This window comes from Schistocerca piceifrons, chromosome 2 (assembly GCF_021461385.2).
Source record: "Schistocerca piceifrons isolate TAMUIC-IGC-003096 chromosome 2, iqSchPice1.1, whole genome shotgun sequence".
Classification (NCBI taxonomy): Eukaryota; Metazoa; Arthropoda; class Insecta; order Orthoptera; family Acrididae; genus Schistocerca; species Schistocerca piceifrons.
Genome location: NC_060139.1, coordinates 698,525,202 through 698,546,622, shown reverse-complemented (window position 1 = coordinate 698,546,622; position 21,421 = coordinate 698,525,202). Strand labels below are relative to the sequence as shown.

Below are 21,421 nucleotides of genomic sequence, written 5' to 3'. Positions count from 1 at the left end.
TCATTAAACTGCATAAAGTATTTTTCCTTAGTCATATGGCTGGGCCACTCACCTGGTGCCCAGTACTGAGTGAATGCACACCATGTGATACCGATTGAGCAAACTGCCATTCACATGTTTTGTAATGTGTGTGAAGTGAGTGATGGGCAATGAGTACCACTTTTGCCAGTTCTGCCTTGTGGATGTAGTGCTGTACCTGCAGTGCCCATCGGCTCAACACTGACCACTGAATACTGTGACAGAATGAAATGAGCTACAGTATTAGAATATTGGAATAAATTTTATAACTTTATTATTGTGTGGATGATGGCTTATTCATTTGTTTTGTCGATAAAGGCATTGTATACGCGTATAGGAAGAGAGTATCTTCAAAGTAAAAAAAAACACTCATCCGAAAGTTTACTCGTATATACACTGTAAGTTCTATTAGAAGCACTGAAAATACATACAGTACTTCTACTGTAACTTAATGCAAGTATGTCTGCCTTCACTTTCATTTAAAAACATGTGCTTATGTTCTTTCTTTTCCACATCTCTTTCTGGTTACAGGGTTACTTAGTGGAAATCTACCATTAGACTTGAACAACAGCATACCACTAGATACTGTGTGTTCACGTCTTCTACAGTCACTGAAAGATGAAAATCAGGAAGTGCGAGCAAAAGCAGCGGAAGCCCTCAGCTCTCTCTTCATTTCGTGAGATCTGGAAATCAGGTAATAATTACAATACCATAGTTATTTGCTTGTTGTATATTAAGTATAAAATTTCATGATTTCTGTCCTTGGATATTATTGGTTGCTGCCAAAATATTGCAGATTTTGAGGATTCATTTCTTTCTTTTTGATTGTGGAATCAGTCCAATGTTATTTGTATATACACAAGAAACATGGAAGATAGAAGTGTCTGGTAACCTGCATTCAAAACGTCTAGATAAAGCAGCAGGAATACCTACAAAGCGTTTGTCACTGGCACACTGAGAGTTTAGAAACTTCTAGTCTGTTGCTACCTAGTCATTTCATTTACTCTTATGTGACAATGGAGTGCAAGTATTAACAGAATTGCACCTTCATCAAATCGTAAATATGTTCAGTGTACATTTTTCACAAAATTCTCAGCAACTGTAAGTAGCCTACTTTTTATACACGTCATATCTAAAAAGATCCAACAACTTTTCTACATTTTAATAAAATGAAATTTATTCACCATCTGTGAATTCTTTGGCATCAGCTGTATTAAGTATAGAAATATTGCCATTTGGTGAAACCTGAAAATTTGTGCTGGACAGAGGCATGTACCCAGCTTTCCCACTTATCATGAGTGGTCGCCTTAACCATTTCAGCTATCCATGTACACGTCCCAGACCAACCCAAATCTCTGTATTTCACAGTATCTATGCTCCTATTGCTCGTAACATTACTTGGATTCCCACAGTAGGGTCGATGAGACAAATGTGTTCCCTGTCAAAGTATCATAGTTGTCTTGCCCGACTAGGCTTGCTGTACTTATTTTACAATGTCTGTTCCTTCAGAAAAGTGTGCATTTATTAATTTTTTCAGGACAGCCTCAAGGTGAACTCATGATGACCAGTTTGTCTCTTTAATTTGCAAGAACATCATCAGAAACTCTGCATTTTAGAGTGTGAAATTCAGTTGTTGGCTTATTACTGTACTTCATACTGTAAATTCCAGAGTTTCTGATGGTGCTCTTGTTAAATTAAAGAGTGAAACTGATCATACTATGTGCGTCTTGGGGCTGTCCTGAAAAACTTAATTTCAACAGTCCCTGTTTCCCTTGCAGGCTATGACCACTCTCGCTTCGATTTATGGTTGTCACCTTGTGAAAAACTACCAACTGATTCAATGCCTTCAGCTTGAATTTCAGTGATAAAAACAAGCTTTAAAGAAGCTGAGAAGAAAATATGCCAGGATCATGAATCTTTTCCAGCCTTTCTTAAGCACTTGTAAAATCTACAGAGCAGTGCTGAAATTGAGGACATGAGACATAACAAAATTTTTCAGGCTCATATCAGTACTATTTGCCATGATAGACAATGTTAAAGAAGAAATTAGATGGCTAGCTAATAACAGAAAATGGAAACCAGCAAAAACCAGTCAATGGACTATACTATTTGCGGCTGTACCAAAGCCAAGTGGAACAGTAAGACTCTGTGGAGACTTCAGAGTGATTGTAGATCCATAGCTGGAAATAAATCAGTATCTGAGGCCAGAAGAGCTCTTAAAAAAATCAAGAATGGTAAATGTTTCACAAAAATAGATTTGTTAGGTGCATACCTCTGGTTAGAATTGAATGAAGAATCCAAGATGATGTCTGTTGTCAATACTACACATGAACTGTTCAAATATCAGAGACTAACGTTTGGCATATCAAGTGTTCCTACAATACACCTACAGTTTGTGTAACAAATTAAAGGTTCCATACCTGGATGTGCCTATTGCTTGGATGAGATGTCGCAAGAACAAATGTGGATGAGCACATAAAGAATTTGAATGTGGTTTCACACAACTTACAGAAAATGGCCTCAGTTGCAATAGGAAGAAATGTGAAAGCTCCAAAGACAAGGTGAAATACCTGGGCTACATCACTGATGTAGGTGGAATGCAACCATCAGTAGTGGTGTGTAAGCAAAAAAAGAAGACATGTCCAAAGAGCACCCAGGAACTAGAATCTTTCATTGGAAGAAGATGCAACTACAGTAAAATCATCAAAGGATTTTCTGAAATCACTGGACCACTAACTCATATTTTTTAAAAACAATCAACTGTTTGAATGGGCCAAACAAGAAGAAACAGTGTCTTTCACTGTTGAGAAGGAAATTACCAAGGAAGCAAAACTGGTGCACTTTGATTCAATTCAAATTGCTTTATTAACTACAGATGCGGCTGAATATGGAATCATAGCAGTATTCTCTCACAAATGTTAGGATGGATCATAAAAACTCTTTACCTTTGCTTTCAAGATTTTAAATTAATATCAGATCAGACTCAGCCAGATTGAAAAGAAGCACTGTCCATAATTTGTGGGGTCAACAAATTTTACCAATGACAGTATGGAATTGGGTTTGAACTGATCACAGATCACAAACCTTTGGTTTCAAGCACACAGCTGTCAGTTATGACTGTTCAGAGACGACGAAGATGAACGATCCCATTAATGGGATACAACTATGAAATCAGGTAAAGTCCCACAGAAAAACATGCCAATATTGATGCAGTTTCAAGGTTGCTTGCCAGTCCATATGATAGATTTAACATGTTTGAAGACTGCTGATTGCAACTTATTTCTATTTGATCACAGAAAACTGGAGAAGTCATGAGAAGATTTGCTACTAAAATGATTCTGCATTATTTAGAAAATGAATGGCCAAACTATTTACCAAAGGGCAAAAAATGTTTGCAGTCCTATTTTAATAGGACTGCCATCAGCACCAATCATGGTTTATTACTTCTGCAGACATATTTCGTAAGGGTTATTATACCCATTACGTGCCAAAGGAAAATTTTATTAACTTACAAAACCTGACAGGGTGTACACTTCAGAAACCATTAAGTAAAAGTGTGAGGGTGCTCAACCCGGTATCTATAGATCACTTCAGAGAAAGTTTAGGAAATTTAAACTGGCAAGATGTATATAATGAGCCAAATGCTAATGATAAATGCAGCATATTTCTTGATAAATTTATGTCCCCTTTTGAACATTGTTTTCCAAAGAAAATTACTAAATGTAACACCACAAACTTTTCAAAGAAACCTTGGATTACTACAGGTATTAAAGTGTCTTCAGAAAGAAAAATAAAACTATATGAAACAGCAAGAACTAGTAAAGATCCAAAAGTAGTTTTACACCATAAAAATTATTGTGACATACTGAGAAAAGTTGTAAGGAAATCAAGAAATATGTATGTTAGAGAAGAAATTAACAACTCAACAATAAAATAAAATCAATATGGAATGTTGTTAGAAGGGAGACAGGAAAAGTAACCACTGGGTTAGGTACTATTACTGTTAAAGAGAATGAGACCATCTTAACCAACAGTACACAGGTAGCCAATGTATTTAACAATCACTTCTTAAGTGTGGGAGAAAAAATTGGTGAGAATAGTTCAAAAGAAAAAGCCAGGCAGTACATGGAAGAGTCAGTTTTGAAAAATTTTAGTCAGATTAAGTTTCATCTAACAACCTCTTTTGAAATAAGGGATATTATTCAATCTTTGAAAAATAAATGTTCTGTTGGAGTAGATGACAACTCTAACAAGTTATTAAAACAATGTGGAGCAATTACAGCTGATGTTTTGAGTCACATATGTAATGCATCACTGACTCAGGGTATTTTTCCAGACAGGTTAAAATACGCCATTGTCAGGCCTCTCTACAAAAAGGGGGAAACCACAGATGTCAATAATTACCGGCCAGTATCCTTGCTTACAGCATTTTCAAAAACTTTGAGAAAGTAATGTACTCAGTAGTGGTTAGCCATCTCAGCAGTAATGGGATACTTAGTAAATCACAGTTCGGATTTCAGAAATGCTGTTCCACTGAGACAACAATATACAATTTCACTGTCCACATGATAGAGTCTTTAAATAGTAAAATGTCACCAGTAGGAATATTCTGTGACTTATCCAAAGCATCTGATTGTGTGAACCATGACATTATGTTAGAGAAATTACAATTCTATGGTATAAATGGAACAGCATATGAGGGGTTTAAGTCATATCTACAGAACAGAAAGCAAAAAGTCTCTTTACATGCTTCAAGTGATTCAAAGGAGTTTGCCACTTCATCTAACTGTGGTGAAATTACATTAGGTGTTCCACAAGGTTCGATCATGGGTCCCCTCCTGTTCTTGATATATCTGTATGACCTCCCTTCTTATGTGAAACAAGATGCTGAACTGACACTTAATCCAGTAAAAGAAAGTACGATACAAAATGATACAAATAAGGTCTTTGGAAAAGTTATTAATTGGTTTTCTGTGAATGGGCTTGCTCTGAACTTTGAAAATACACAGTACATCCAATTTTCTGCTGCAAAAAGTGTAATTCCTTCAATAAACATAACATATCAAAAGAAGTCAGTAGCCAGGGTAGAGCATACTAAGTTTTTGGGTGTACATATAGATGAGAATCTTAATTGGAAAATTCATATTTTGGATCTCCTAAAGCAACTAGGTTCAGCAACTTTTGCAATTAGAATAATTGCAAATTTTGAGGATGTAGAAATTATTAAGCTAACATACTTTGCATACTTCCACTCTCTGATGTCATACGGAATAATATTCTGCGGCAACTCAACACTTAGGCAAAAGGTATTCACTGCTCAAAAGAAATTGGTTAGAATAATGTGTGGGGTTCATACTCACACATCTTGTAGGCATCTGTTTAAAAGGTTAGGAATCCGTAAACTGCTTCACAGTACATTTACTCTGTAATGAAATTTTTTCTCAACAACATGGACCAGTTTAAAATCAACAGCGACATTCCTGATTACAATACGAGAAAAAAGAAAGACGTACACTACTCTTTACTTAACCTATCTTTGGCACAGAAAGGGGTACAATATGCTGCTATAAAACTTTTTGATAAATTACCAGATGAAATAAAATGTCTGACAGACAGCAGTAATAGTTTCAAAAACAAATTGAAATCATACCCCCTTGAGAACTCCTTCTATACCATAGATGAATTCTTGAATATGAGTAAATAAATCTGGAGATATAGTATATGCATTTTGTGCCATTTAAGGGAATGGGACAGATAATAGCAATATTTAGGTGTAACACTAAAATGTAAAAAAAAAAAAAAAACCACTTGTTTCCTGTGCGCATTTCTTGTGCATTTGACACATTTCACATCATAACGGTTTTCTGTGCTATTGATCAATGGAACCCATAACTAACTAACTAACTAACTGAGGACATTTCATGATGAACACTGTGGCACCATCAAAGTGAAACAAATAATGAGAAGATATTGCTGGTTGTCAAAAATGGTCAAAGAAATCGCTTCACAATATGAAACTTGAAACTTCCTGGCAAGTTAAAACTGCAAACCTTGCAGAACTAGCACTCCTGAAAGAAAGGATATTGAGTGAAAATCTCACTCTGGAAACATCGCCCAGGCTGTGGCTAAGCCATGTCTCCGCAATATCCTTTCTTTCAGGAGTGCTAGTTCTGCAAGGTTCGCAGGTGAGCTTCTGTAAAGTTTGGAAGGTAGGAGGCGAGGTACTGGCGGAAGTAAAGCTGTGAGGATGGGGTGTGAGTCGTGCTTGGGTAGCTCAGCTGGTAGAGCACTTGCCCGCGAAAGGCAAAGGTCCCGAGTTCGAGTCTCGCTCTGGCACACAGTTTTAATCTGCCAGGAAGTTTCATATCAGCGCACACTCTGCTGCAGAGTGAAAATCTCATTCTGGAAACATCCCCCAGGCTGTGGCTAAGCCATGTCTCCGCAATATCCTTTCTTTCAGGAGTGCTAGTTCTGCAAGTTTCGCAGGAGAGCTTCTGTAAAGTTTGGAAGGTAGGAGGTAAGGTACTGGCGGAAGTAAAGCTGTGAGGACGGGGCGTGTTTTTTATTTTGTATAGCATGTTTCTTCCTAAGTTCAAAGACCTAGTTTTATAGGTTATCCTTTAGTCAGGTCCAGTCTTCTTTTAGTGACAGGTTTGGGATAAAATTCTGTTCCGGTAACCATGCAGTTATGGTGTGTGCAGCTTTTCCATTGTTCTTCTGTTGGTAAAATTTTCTGTGATGATTAGTGGGAAGTGAACACAACCAGTCATTAATCAGATGTGGGTAGCCAGTCATATTACTCGTTTGTAATTTTCTATGCTGTGTGACTGAAGGTAGATAGTATTTTGTTTCACTTGCAGCAATTTAAGTTTGAAAATACTGTTTGTAAAGACCAAGATTATAAATATCATTGGTGCTCATTGCACTTACAGAAATTTAAGCTGTGCAATGCTTGATTGATAACTCGCTACCGTATACCATCAACCAATCGGCTACAACTAGTGACAGTGAATTGCCAACAGAAGCACATGGCAGAAGATTCACAGACACCCTTAGCTGCACTTCAGCTCAGGTCTAAAATGAATATTTTATTTAACAGCCAATCAAATTAGTATACAGTCAGTTGATTTGCCTAAAGAAGAATCCCACATTATCTTTAAGTTTCCTTTTTATTTAACATTCAGTAGCCCATGTGTAATCAAGACACAGTACTTCATTTCTTTCATAATGCATGTGCTTGCAAAGCTGTCGGTTCTTGTCTTAAAACATGAGTTTCTTTCAAAGCATTGAATTAGTAATTTTAATAGAGTGTAATGTAGATTCTTTGGTGTTCAAATTCTGGAACATTCTTGTAAAACCTTCTCCGTATAATGGTCAGCAGCTTGCATCCATGATTCGCTATCTGCTAAGACAGTAGCATCAAGTTGTCTCCACAAGCTACAAGCCCTCACCTGCCCTTGGAAGGACTCTGAACAAAACAATGGAAAAAACATTAACAATTAATATATAGAGTGGTTGTAATTAAAGGTTTGCTACTTGAGGCCCCATGGAAAAAAGAGTGATCATAGGACAATGAAACTTTGTGCAAACATTTGTAAGGAAATGTGGATGAGAAGTAATGAATAAACCATTGAAAGAAACACATTTTAATTTCCACATGAAAGGGTAACATTTATTTACTGCATATCATGTTAACATTCCCAATTACAAATGTTGCTCAATGTTACAAGTGTCTACATCTGTGAGTAATGTGAAATTCGTACAGTTGCCATTTCACAATTGTTTGCAGTACTGTTTGAATTGTGGTTCATGGAATATTCGACTATTGTGACACAACTTCAGTACAGCTCGAAGATCACTCATTGCGTCCAGCATTTTCAGCCATGGCAACAGAAACTTCAGCAATTTATGGTACGATTGGCCAACGGCCTCTCCTGGGAGCGATTACCAAATCATGTTCTTCTATCTCCTCATATTTCCTTAATGCACCAATGCCCAAGAAGAGCAGTGTTACTGTTTCTGTTGGCTTGATCAAACAGTTTTACATGTAAAGCTTAGCCCACATTGTCCAGTCACATTTTGACTGTTTGCAACGGTAACATATTTATTCTTGTGTGTCGTCCATACGTCTCCATGCCAGTAATGGCACCTAACAGCAAGTAATAATACTAACACTATTCCTGTAAGGTTGGGTACCCAAAAGGTAAATAGTTTTCCATCTACATGGCTCAAGTAGCGAAAGTGTTATTGTAACCTCTCTGTACATTCAAACTTTCTTCTTCTTGAAACTTCCTGGCAGATTAAAACTGTGTGCCAGACCGAGGCTCGAACTTGGGATCTTTGCCTTTCGTGAGCAACTGCTCTACCATCTGAGCTACCTAAGCACAACTCACAACCTGTCCTCACAGTTTCAATTCCACCAGTACCTCGTCTCCTACCTTTCAAACTTCACAGAGGCTCTCCTGCGAACCTTGCAGAACTAGCACTCCTGGAAGAAATGATATTGTGGAGACATGGCTTTGCCACAGCCTGAGGGATGTTTCCAGAATGAGATTTTCACTCTGCAGCGGAGTGTATGCTGATCTGAAACTTCCTGGCAGATTAAAATTGTTTGCCGGGCCAAGACTCGAACTCGTGACCTTTGCCTTTCACGGGCAACTGCTATACCATCTGAGCTACCCAAGCACAACTCACAACCTGTCCTCATAGTTTCATACCTCGTCTTCTACCTTCCAAACTTCACAGAAGCTCTTCTTGTTTTTTATGAGACATTTCGTAGATAATTTAGATAAACATTTCAAAGTCACTCTTGTGAATTTGGCTCTGCTGTTAAATGTGGAAATATAGTTCCATTTCAGTGTTCCAATCATATTCTGTTATGAGGATAGTCGTGACAAACATACTACTGTGTAAATGTCGTAAGTCTTGTGGTCAGAGGCAGATGGTGATCACTCTGAGGAGATAGGTCAGACTGAATTTGAGTTTGGACAATATGCTGTCTATGAGTTGGGCACTATTCAGCACCGTTGGTCTCCTGTGATTGCAAGCTTCATGCATGCTTTGATTTTTGTTACATGTTGTGGTATGATGTAGTTTTGAACATAGCTCGTCTACTTGGGAGTCGAGCACCATAACCACTTACCCCCAGTGCCACTTGACTTCCCGTGTGTTCTATATGGCACTTCTTGTTCTTGGACCATTCTCTGTTTCTATTTTACTTTTTTTTCCAGAGTCCAGTAAGCCTTCCTGTTTTCATGCTTGATCTGTGTTCAGTTTTTGACAGACCCACTGGGCCCTCTTACCACTAAATCTGAGGGTGGTGCGATGGGGAATTTCCCTTGTCAGAAATATCTTTGTGTCCTTCTTAAACACTTTATGCAGTGCTAATATGTGGTAAACGAGCATGAGGAGTACTGTATTATTTTCAAAGAACAGTCGAGCTTCTTGGAACCAATTATTGACTAAAAGTTTACTTATCTGCAGCATCTGATTGTCGTGATTCAAAACTTTAGCTGTAGTGCAGATCATGGAGAAACAGATATGGTTTGTCTGCTCCAGTTGTTCAGAGCTTCTGTATTATCCCTGCTGTCATGAGGCCATCATATTTTAAAAGCTGCAGTCAGCCATGACTGCACTGTGTTGCTGTCCTCTAGAAAATTTGTGATCAGCTGCATTTTCAGCCTCTGCAGTGTGTCTGATGTGCTGTAGTTTTACATAAGAGTGTATCTTCTCAAAGTGCAGAAAGTGTACATACCTCATGGCATGTAATGCATTGCATTGGAATTTACTCAGAGAGGAGGAATTTAAATTATTTTTCAGCAGATGAGCCAAATGTGTGGTTTTTTTCGCCTACTGAGGTCAGAATAAAAAGTCTGCTCAGCTGTGTAAGAGACTAGGAACTGTATAAATAATGCACTCCCTATCTAATTTTTAAGTGTACATTTTAGGTATTTTAGATGCAGCATAGTATTTTTATATACTATATGATGACTGTTCAGAGTAAGGGGAATCATTTTGTTCAGAAATTTGCCCTGTCTTTTGGATTCAACTTTCTGACAAATCTACAGTAGTTAGCACCAACTATATGAACAGGGGTACTATAAATGATCGATTTGTTTTCAAACCACTAGATTTTTTTGAAGTATTACACGTAAAAAATATGATCGATGAATGGATCGAACTGTACACAAGCCAAGTTTTAATTTTGTGCTCTACAAATAGTCTAAGAGTGCCCCTCAGGGTTGCTAAGTTTGTTAGAGATTCAGCATACCCACCTGCTGTGACCTACATTACCTTAGTTTTCTAAAAAAATCTGCAGGGAATGTCAAGTGAAGAAACAAACGTATGTATATAATCAGCCATTTAGTATCCTTAACTTGACAGAGCTTTCTGATTTATCCATTGCCTTGCTTACTTCATCTACATCTACATACATACTCCGCAATCCACCATACAGTGCGTGACGGAGGGTACCTCATACCACAACTAGCATCTTCTCTCCCTGTTCCACTCTCAAACAGAACGAGGGAAAAATGACTGCCTATATGCCTCTGTACGAGCCCTAATCTCTCTTATCTTATCTTTGTGGCCTTTCTGCGAAATAGAAGTTGGTGGCAGTAAAAATTTACTGCAGTCAGCGTCAAATGCTGGTTCTCTAAATTTCCTCAGCAGCGATTCACGAAAAGAACGACTCCCACCCGAGTTCCTGAAGCATTTCCATAACACTCGCATGATGATCAAACCTACCAGTAACAAAACTAGCAGCCCGCCTCTGAATTGCTTCTATGTCCTCCCTCAATCCGGCCTGATAGGGTTCCCAAACGCTCGAGCAGTACTCAAGAATAGGTTGTGTTAGTGTTTTATAAGTAGTCTCCTTTACAGATGAACCACATTTTACCAAAATTCTACCAATGACCATCCACCTTCCGCACAACTGCCATTACATGCTTTTCCCACATCATATCGCTCTGCAATGTTACGCCCAAATATTTAATCGACTTGATTGTGTCAAGCGCTACACTACTAATGGAGTATTCAAACATTACAGGATTGTTTTTCCTATTCATCTGCATTAATTTACATCTATCTATATTTAGAGTTAGCTGTCATTCTTTACACAATCACAAATCCTGTCCAAGTAATCTTGCATCCTCCTACAGTCACTCAACAACGACACCTTCTCATACACTACAGCGTCATCAGCAAACAGCCGCACATTGCTATCCACACTATCCGAAAGATCGTTTATGTAGATAGAAAACAACAGCGGACCTACCACACTTCCCTGGGGCACTCCAGATGATACCCTCACCTCCGATGAAGACTCACCATTGAGGACAACGTTCTGGGTTCTATTACTTAAGAAGTCTTCGAGCCACTCACATATTTGGGAACCAATCCCATATGCTCGTACATTAGTTAGGAGTCTGCAGTGGGGCAACGAGTCAAACGCTTTCCGGAAGTCAAGGAATATGGCATCCGTCTGATAACCTTCATCCATGGTTCGCAAGATATCATGTGAAAAAAGGGTGAGTTGCATTTCGCAGGAGCGATGCTTTCTAAAGCCGTGCTGCTGCATGGACAGCAACTTCTCTGTCTCAAGGAAATTCATTATATTCGAACTGAGAATATGTTCAAGAATCCTGCAACAAACCGATGTTAAGGATATTGGTCTGTAATTTTGAGGATCCATCCTTCTGCCCTTCTTATATACAGGCAACACCTGCGCTTTTTTTCCAGTCGCTCATGACTTTACGTTGGGCAAGAGATTCGCGATAAATGCAAGCTGAGTAAGGAGCCAATGCAGTAGAGTACTCTCTGTAAAACCAAATTGGAATCCCATCAGGACCTAGCGATTAATTTATTTTCAATCCATTCAGCTGCTTCACAACCTCAGGGATGTCTATCACTATGTCCTCCATATGGGAATCTGTACGGAATCAAACGGTGGTATGTTTGTACGATCCTCTTGCGTGAAAGATTTCTCATGTGCTAAATTTAAAATTTCAGCTATCGTTTTGCTGTCTTCCGTTGCCAGCACACTGATCAGTGAGTGACTAGATGGAAGCCTTCGACCTGCTTACTGATTTTATGTAAGACCAGAATTTCCTTGGGTTTTCAACAAGATCTTTTGCTAAGGTATGATGGTGGTAGTGGTCGTCTGCTTCGCGCATCGCTCTTTTTACAGCAGCACGAATCTACTAACTTTTGCCTGTCCTCATTCTCCCGATCTTTCTTATACCGCGAGTGAATTGTCTTTGCTTCCTGAGCATTCTCCGAATTGCGCTGTTAAATCACAGTGGGTCTTTTCTGTCCGTTACCCATTTTTTCGGCACATACTTCTCCAATGCGTGATTTACAATGTGTTTAAAATTTGCCCATAATTATTCCACGTCCATCGTACCAGAAATAAATGAAGTCTATTCATTTACTAAGTGGGATGCTAACAACTGCTTATCTGCTCTTTCTAGTAAGAATACTCTCCTAGCCTTCTTGACTGACTTTTTAACTTTTGTAACCATAATCGTAATGACAACATCATGATCACTAATCCCTGTCTCGACACTGACACCGTCAATGAGGTCTGGTCTGTTCGTGGCTACCAGATCTAAAATATTTCCATTACGCATTGGCTGTCGATTTAGCTTCTCAAGACAGTTTTCGGATAATGTGTTCAAAAGTAATTCACACAACGGCTTGTCTGTACCACCTCTAATGAATCCATAGACATCCCAGTCTATACTAGGTAGGTTGAAGTCGCCTCCGACTAATATCTGGGTACTTCTGCGATACAGAGTGTAGACTCCCTCGGAATGATTCTAGAACTGTCACGGCAGAACCTGGTGGCCGGTAATAACACCCCACAATTAACTTTATTCTCCTAGCTCTGTTAAACGTGTCCAGATAACTTCACAATCACACTCTACTTCCACCTCAGTAGACACGATATTTTTGTCAACTGCAATGAAGACGCCACCTCCTACGGTGTCAAATCTGTCTTTCCGATACACGTTCCAACCCTCACTAAATATTTCAGAACTTGCTATCTCAGGGTTCAGCCAGGTCTCAGTTCTGAGAATAATTTGCGTGCCACATGCTTCCTGGAGGGCAGTAAATTCAGGAACTTTATTCCGAACACTCTGAAAATTTACTGCTAATATCTCGATAGCTGAAGTGTCTTTACACTGAGCGCATCCTGATTTCCCTGCCTGCACGTCAACTGGTGGTGTTCATCAGGACACCTCGCACTACTGCCTAGCCTAAAAAACCCCCATGTGCATGCCACAAGTACTCTGCTACCCAAGTAGCCGCTTCCTTTGTGTAGTGCACCCCTGACCTATCAAGGGGCGTTCTACAATTCCCCACCCAATAGTGGAAGTCTAGAAATCTGCAGCCAAGATCATCACAGAGTCGACGAAGCCTCTGGTTGAGACCCTCCACTCGGCTCCAAACCAAAGGACCCCAATCCACTTTGGGAACGATGTTGCAAATAGAGAGCTCTGCTTGCACCCCGCGTGCGAGGCCAGCGGTCTTCACCAAATCCGCCAGCCGCCTGTACGAACTGAGGATCACTTCAGCACCCAAGCAACAGGCATCATTGGTACCGATGTGAGCAACTACTTGCAGACGACTGCACCCCTTACGCTCAATAACTGCAGGCAAGGCTGCCTCCACATCTTGGATGAGGCCCCCCGGCAGACAAACCGAGCGCACGTTGGAATTCTTTCCAGCCCTGTACGCTATTTCCCTAAGGGCCCCCATCACCCGCCTAACATTGGAGCTCCCAATAACCAGCAAGCCTTTGCCCCCATGTGCCTGCTCGGGCCCTACTGAAGGAGCAGCCACCTGCCCACTGACAGGATGAACGGGTGAGGCCAGCCAGCCAGCCTCCCCATTGACCCTCCGCACCCAAGGTGCCAGATTCACGTGTGCACAATATGCCTGGATCTAGAGGTCAGGGGGTAACCTGGGTATCTGCCCCAGGCGGCGATTCATATTCTTGAGGAAAAAAACCTTATTTCACAAAGTGCCTAGCATCCAGCACACATTGGTCTATGAATTATTCATACGATTTTGAAATGCATCCCTGTTCATTTTTGAATATTTTTGAGCACATTCTAAGTTGATTTCTCAATGAATCACATGTTGATTTTTGAATGAATGCATAGTGTACACGATTTCTCTGCCAGTGGAATCCCCATCAAATCTAGAAATAACTCTTCCTGCAGACAAAAGGGGGCAGGGCTACACGAGCTGAGCAGAATAAAGCAGAACGGGTGAATGCCAGTCGCTGTTTATGTGGTTGACTGGATTTGTGAATGATCAGTGTTGTTACAATTACTTATGAAATCCATAGATTCAGACTACCAGAGTGGAAATAAATGACAAACATGAATAACAGGTAAGAAATATTATGTATTGCCTTCTTGGTATATCCAAGAAAATAAAATTTTGACAAAATTTTTGGGCAGACTGTTAAACAAGTAAGGGCCAGTTGTACAGTCCCCAGCTAGCAGGCACTTTAGTTCTGTTCTGGAATTAGAGCAGAAAAGGAATTGTACAAACACGTAATAATGCCTAACTGTAGAATAAACACAAGATAACTAAACCGTGGATTGTGGGAGGGTTAGTGAAGTTAACCAGAGAATAAGTCTTGACACTTGCAGGAATAGTTACAGAATTAGTAATGACAAGATTGTTTGTTAGAATGAGGAAGGAGAAGAAACAGGGACATCACACAAATTACAGAAGAATATGACGATTCCAAATTTATATAAAAATTCCATACTACTACTTTCTGATCTCGTGCTTCAGAAGCTGGAGCATATGAATGAAATGTGAAACTATTTCCTAACTTCAAGCTTTTTGCTTTTAGTTGGCCCAGTAGGCATTTGATATTGGTACTTTGTGAATTATATTTTGTAGTGCTATAAAAATTACCATTCGTGCCAAAACAGTCTCGTTTATTTGGTGTGTGTTACAATTGCTGCAATATTAGGCAGGCCTATTTCATTTTATCTAGCAGACAGTGACAATATACACATAATCAGATCAGTATCTAGTATTTCCCAATTTCTGAAATATCATAGATCTGGGGCTAATACAGAACAGTCTGTGTTGTAGTGGGGAGGTGAATAGTCTCTATGTGACATGTGTTTACGTTTAGTGATTTTGCTGTTTCCTCTTTGTTTATTTCTCTCACGTCAAATGAAAACAAAACAGATTTCTGTGGCCAGGAACTATTGAGTGAATTAAAATACATTCACATAACTACAGAAGGCTAAAATATGTTTTTATTTTTACCTTTCTGACCATCAAACATTAATCACCTTGCAGAACAATGAAGTTATTTTTTTCAATTTGTTAAAGAAATTTGGTGTTTATTAATATTTTCTGCTGAGTCTGTCAATTTATTTGAAATTTAGTGTTTAATTCCACACTATTGGCGAGTTTCAACTGTTTGGTGCAGCTCAAGTGCACGTTTTCATCTTCTAGCACATGTGGCATTATGCCATAATAAAGAATCAAACATGAGATAATACAGTACTGGTACTCCAAGAAAATTTACATCCGAATCTAGACATATGAATGTGCACTTTAAGCTGAATTATGCATTTTAATATGGTTCATGAAATACCGATGCTCTTGGAGTATCCTCTGATGTCTTGTTTATTTTATGGCATAATGTAAGATCTTTTAATGTTTTGCTCTAGGAACATAAGGGCTTCCTGCATTGTCATAGCTGTGCAAGCGCAGTGATACCTGTTATCTGGACCTCTTTCAGACAACTGCTGAAATGAACCTGTTTCTAACATGTCGCGGCAAAATGTTGGAAATAGTTGTTTGAAAAGCATTACTTTCAAAGTAAATTTCCTTTCACACAAGATGAACTATATGCGAGAATGTAGTCGACACTCTGATTACGTCCATATAGAAGAATTTCAAGTCCAGAAGATCAGACATTTACGTCATCGTTAAAAATTTTGCTGACACATTTGTGTGATGTATCTTAAAGTGTAACATGCACAAAAAAGATCAACACGATATGTGAAAGTGTTGCTTCTCGTGCTTTTCCTGTTTGTGTGTTCACGCTACTTAACAGTGATGTTGCTGTTGGCTGACTTACATCACATGTCCTATGCTCTGAATATCCACTGTCATCGACTAGCGTGATCACGTGACATGAGCTATGACTGGCTTACAAAAGCACATCGCAATCTAAATTTCAATGCTTCGGAAAGTAACGTGTGGTGTTTGGTGGAATTTGAATTTATACTTTTGTAATATGAAAACATGCAATATACATGTTGCTGTACATCAAAGATCTTTCCAAAACGTGTTTTTCCCCTGAGTTTCATTTTCTAAAGTGCTGTGAAATTCTACACCAGTGTACAAAACCATAACCATTCAAAGGAGTGATAAGTTACATAGTTTTGAGGGAAAGTATACTGTCACTTAACATGGAAAAACTGTATTTTCATACGGGAGAAAGTGTATTTTTAACCGGGAAATCCAGGAAAATTCAGGGATTTTTTCCCCTTGTCCACGTATACACCGAGCAAGTGTAAATGAATGAAATGGAATTAGTGTGTCATTAAACAGTTAGAAAAGTTCTGTTTACTTATTAACATCACTGTTGTATATTATTTTCCTTGGTATTATAACTAGCATTATTAAAGTGATGTACATTTGCAGGAGATATGTAAATCTTTAGCATGTATTGCATTATTAAGCTGTCAATCATAAATCATTAACTTCATCTTATAATAATTGCCCAGTTGCTTAGGTTTATTTATTTACATTTTGAGATGTGTATGTAGCTGCACAATATTATTACAAGGTTGTTGTCAATATAATATTGAATGTGTATGTGTATGAAGTTGACATATTACACATTCTTATTACTTACTGTCTCGTACAAGACTTCGACCCTTCCCCCTTGTCCCTTCTCTTCTCTTCTCTTCATATACAAACACCCAAAGTATCTTGGGGTTACCTTAGATAGGACACTAACATTCAAAGAACACTTGCTGAAAACTGCAGCGAAACTTAAAACACGCAAAAATATATTGCAGAAGCTCTGTGGCACCACTTGGGGCTCCACAGCATCTACCTTAAGAACATCCGCACTTGGCTTGGTGTATCCAGTGGCAGAATACTGTGCCCCAGTGTGGCTCAACAGCAAACACACACACACATGGTAGAGAGCCAACTTAATGCGTATTATATCAGGCACAATCAGGCCAACTCCTACAGTGTGGCTGCCTGTTCTCAGTAACATAGCCCCTCCTAACCTGCGCCAAGAACACGCTCTGGTTAGAGAATTTCAAAAAATCATGACCAACCGTCAATTACAAATCCATGAAGATGCTCATGGCATCTAAGGAAACTGACTCCGGTCAAGGCATCCTCCACTAAAGACCGCACAGGCGCTGCACCAAACCAACTTTAAAATAAATGACCAATGGAAAGAGGAATGGGACAGCAGAACGGCAGTAAACTGCCACAGTATGCCATGCATCTTTAGTAAACCAAAAGGATTTGATTGCCCTCGCAGAGTTTGGTCAACTCTTAATCGCATCAGAACCAACTGTGGGAGATGCGCCGACTTCTTACACAGATGGGGGTAAACTTCCTTCGGCCGCTTGCGACTGTGGCGGTGAGAGACAGACGGTCAAACACATCGTGCAGGAATGCCCACTAAGGGCATATGAGGGTGACCCACAGGATTTCCTAATGGCGACCCAAGAGGCAATCGACTATATATTATCTAACTGGACGTTTGTTTGTGATTGCTCTTCTGTGAGTGTAAATTTACAATTGGTGGTGTCCCTATATGAAAACTGTCATTTATTGTTCTGTTTATACATATGTGATTTTTTTTTGTAATCGTGTTTTTTCTGTAATTTTTACTGTGATGTTGTGAGCCATACGCTAAATAAATAAATAAAATAAATCTTCACACACAGTCAACATCCCACACTTAGGAGGGCTCTGGTTGTCTCCACTGTACAGTACTTTGTGCTGAGGCATTAGGCGGCTGCAGCGGGGCAGGGTGAGTGATAAACCACTAGTGCTTGCGAAACCTTAAAAGCTGTACTTTCAGAAGGTCATAACTGTGTACTGTCAGAATGGTCCAAATTTTCAAGAGGGGCCAACTTCTGGAGCAGATACCTTGTATGTGTGCCTTTTTCTCCTTAAAATATGATCTTAAGTTGGTGATGTTTTCTTGTTAATGGGGACTGAGACAGCACTGGGATAATTAGATCAGTGATTCTTATCACTCCTAACTTGCTAACCCCCCACTTGGCTGAAATCACAACTTTTCGTCAATTAATTTTTTTTAAATTTTGACATTATCTAGCTAGCTCATCTTTAATTTTTAAACTTATTTATCTTGTAGAATTGAGAATGGCTGATGCCAGCCAAAACCAGACATTTTGTTTCAAATTGTATTGTAACTGTGGCAGACAATAAATTATTTTCAAAACAAATAGTAATGTGCATCTCCAGCTCAACTAAAAAGTCGTTCTTTCCATAACTCTCAGTAAGTAAACAAGTGTCATTAATAAAACTTCCTGATGGATTAAAATAATGTGCAGGACCACGGATTAAAAAATGTGCAGGACCAGGATTCAAACCTAGAACCTAACCGAAGTTAGAGTCCCAGTCTGATACACAGTTTTAATCCACCAGGAAGCTTCAGATTAGTGCACAGTCCACTGCAGAATGCAGATTCATTCTGGAAAGTTTCATAACAGTGTCACCTGCAAACTTAAGATGTTTCAGCTGAGGCATACTCCACCTCCACCGCACTGGGGTTTAGAAATCTGTTCTATGGTAACGTAAATTATCGGTTAGTCTTCTTACTTCATTCTCTTTCGAGTTCTCTCTCTATTTTCTCTGTGAATCAAATTAGAGTTCTGTTACTATTACTGATGTGCCTTAATAAGCTGAGATTTGAAATCTTGTCTCACAGCTGCTTTTCTTACAGATTTTTTTTTTCAAAAATATTTGAAAAGCTGAATTGAAAATCTATAAAATCAGCACAAAAGTAGGTTGCTCATATTGATAACTTCTGCCTGAGTCCTCATTTACATCTTGCAGGTTGCTTTTGCATTAAATATCAATTTTTAGTACTTGGCAAAAATATCAAGCCACAAGTGGCAAAAAGGATGTAACAGCTCATCTTGTCATAGAGTTTCATCAGCAGCTGCCATATTCACACTCTTCTATTGAAGTTTACTTTTATAACAATTTGGACCACTTATTGGTCATTCACCAGTGAAGTAAGTATCAGAAATGCCTTTTGAGTTCCTTCATAATGTAGTGTTTTAACATGTGTCAAATTAATACAGTGATAAAAAATGTGGTGTGCAACAAGATAGAACAGAGAAATATGAGATAGTAGAGGATGAAATAGTAGATAAGAAATGGGATGTGAAAGGGCAGAATTAGATGGGATAATCAGTGTTGACATCAGAAAGATTGTGACACTATAAGCTTTGTTGCAGGACAGTCCACATCTGCACATAATATACCAGCTTTTAATTCAGTAACAGGAAGTGAGTGTCATTAGGAAGTTCAAGTGGTAGTACAAGGTTGTGAATAGCTCTGAAACTATTTATGTTCTGCTGACCAGCATGCACTGCCACTGGGGAGTAAAACTGGTTCATGGCTACAGTTTCATGTTTTCATTCGTGGACACTGTAAGTTTCAGACAATGCCCACATAAAATTTAAAATTTCTTGCAGTAACTGCAGTTACATTGATTAACATGGGTGTTTTCATTTGTGGCCTTGCCTGTGATGGTGTTAAAACAGGCCAATGGTAGGACTGGCTGGATTCATAGTAGCACAGAACACACCTAAATGGTCATGTGCACAGCCATCCAAGCTTTGACCAAGGTTGTAGTTGTATAACATGATAACTATTCATCTGGATGCCAATGTCTCCCTGAGGGAATCAGCAAATACTTCAAGAAACAACCTGTCCCCCAACTGCAAGCTCTTCCACTTTGACAGAAAGTCTGAGAGCTCCCACTTTCTGCTCAAGTAGTTTTAGACGGATTAGACAAAGAGGTTCTCTCAGACTTGATTGTGCAGCTAATCCCATACACTCCTCCTGTCTAATGATTTTAATACACATACACTGAAGAGCCAAAGAAACTGGCACACCTGCCTACTATCATATAGGGCCCCTGTGAGCGCACAGATGTGCTGCAGCACAACGTGGCATGGACTCGACTAATGTCTGAAGTAGTGCTGGGGGGAACTGACACCATGAGTCCTGCAAAGCTGTCCATAAATCCGTGAGAGTATGAGGTGGTGGAGATCTCTTCTGAACAGCGCATTGCAAGGCATTCCAGATATGCTCAATAATGTTCATGTTTGGGGAGTTTGGTGGTCAGCAAAAGTGTTAAAATTCAGAAGTGTGTTCCTGGAGCCACTCTATAGCAATTCTGGACATGTGGAATGTCGCATTGTCTTGCTAGAATTGCCCAAGTCCATTGGAATGTGCAATGGACATGATTGGATATAGGTAATCAGACACAATGCTTACGTACATGTCACCTGTCTGAGTTGCATCTAGACATATCAGGGGTCCCATATCACTGTAACTGCACATGCCCCACACCACTATAGAGCCTTCATCAGCTTGAATAGTGCCCTGCTGACATGGAGCGTCCATGGATTCATGAGGTAGTCTCCATACCTGTACACCTCCATCTACTCGATACAATTTGAAACGAGGCTCGTCAGACCAGGCAACATGTTTCAAGTCATCAACAGTTCAATGTAATTGTTGATGGGCCTAGGTGAGGTGTAAAGCTTTGTGTCATGCAGCCATCAAGGGTAAATGAATGGGCCTTCAGCTCCAAAAGCCCATATCAATGATGCTTCATTGAATGGTTCACACACTGACACTCTGACACTTGTTGATGGCCCAGCATTGAAATCCGCAGCAATTTTCAGAAGGGTTCACATCTGTCATGTTGAACAATTCTCTTTAGTCATCGTTGATCCTTTTTATGCAGGATCTTTTTACAGCTGCAGCAATGTCAAAAATTCGATGTTTTACCGGATTCCTGATATTCACGGTATATTTGTGAAATGGTCATACAGGAAAATCCTCACTTCATTCCTACCTCAGAGATGCTGTGTCCCATCGCTCATACACCAACTATAACACCATGTTTAGACTCACTTAAATCTTGATAACCTGCCATTGTAGCAGCAGTAACCAATCTAACAGCTGTGCCAGACTCTTGTCTTATATAGGCGTTGACGACGACAGTGCCATCCTCTGCCTGTTTACATATATCTGTATTTGAATAGGCATGCTTATACCAGTTTCTTTGGCACTTCAGTGTAGTTTTGTTTGGTACTCAGTAACTACCTGC

The 21,421-nt window shown here is 39.4% G+C and overlaps 1 protein-coding gene across 3 annotated transcripts in view; it reads left to right on the top strand.

Annotated features, from left to right (window-relative positions):
• LOC124777287 (maestro heat-like repeat-containing protein family member 1) overlaps positions 1–21,421 on the top strand; it is a 274,758-nt gene that overhangs the window by 235,517 nt on the left and 17,820 nt on the right. For all 3 annotated transcript variants that reach the window (XM_047252633.1, XM_047252635.1, XM_047252634.1), the window contains exon 29: positions 550–712. In XM_047252633.1, coding sequence (XP_047108589.1) covers positions 550–698 — 149 coding nt within the window. In that variant the 3' untranslated portion in view covers positions 699–712. The remainder of the gene's footprint in view (positions 1–549; positions 713–21,421) is intronic.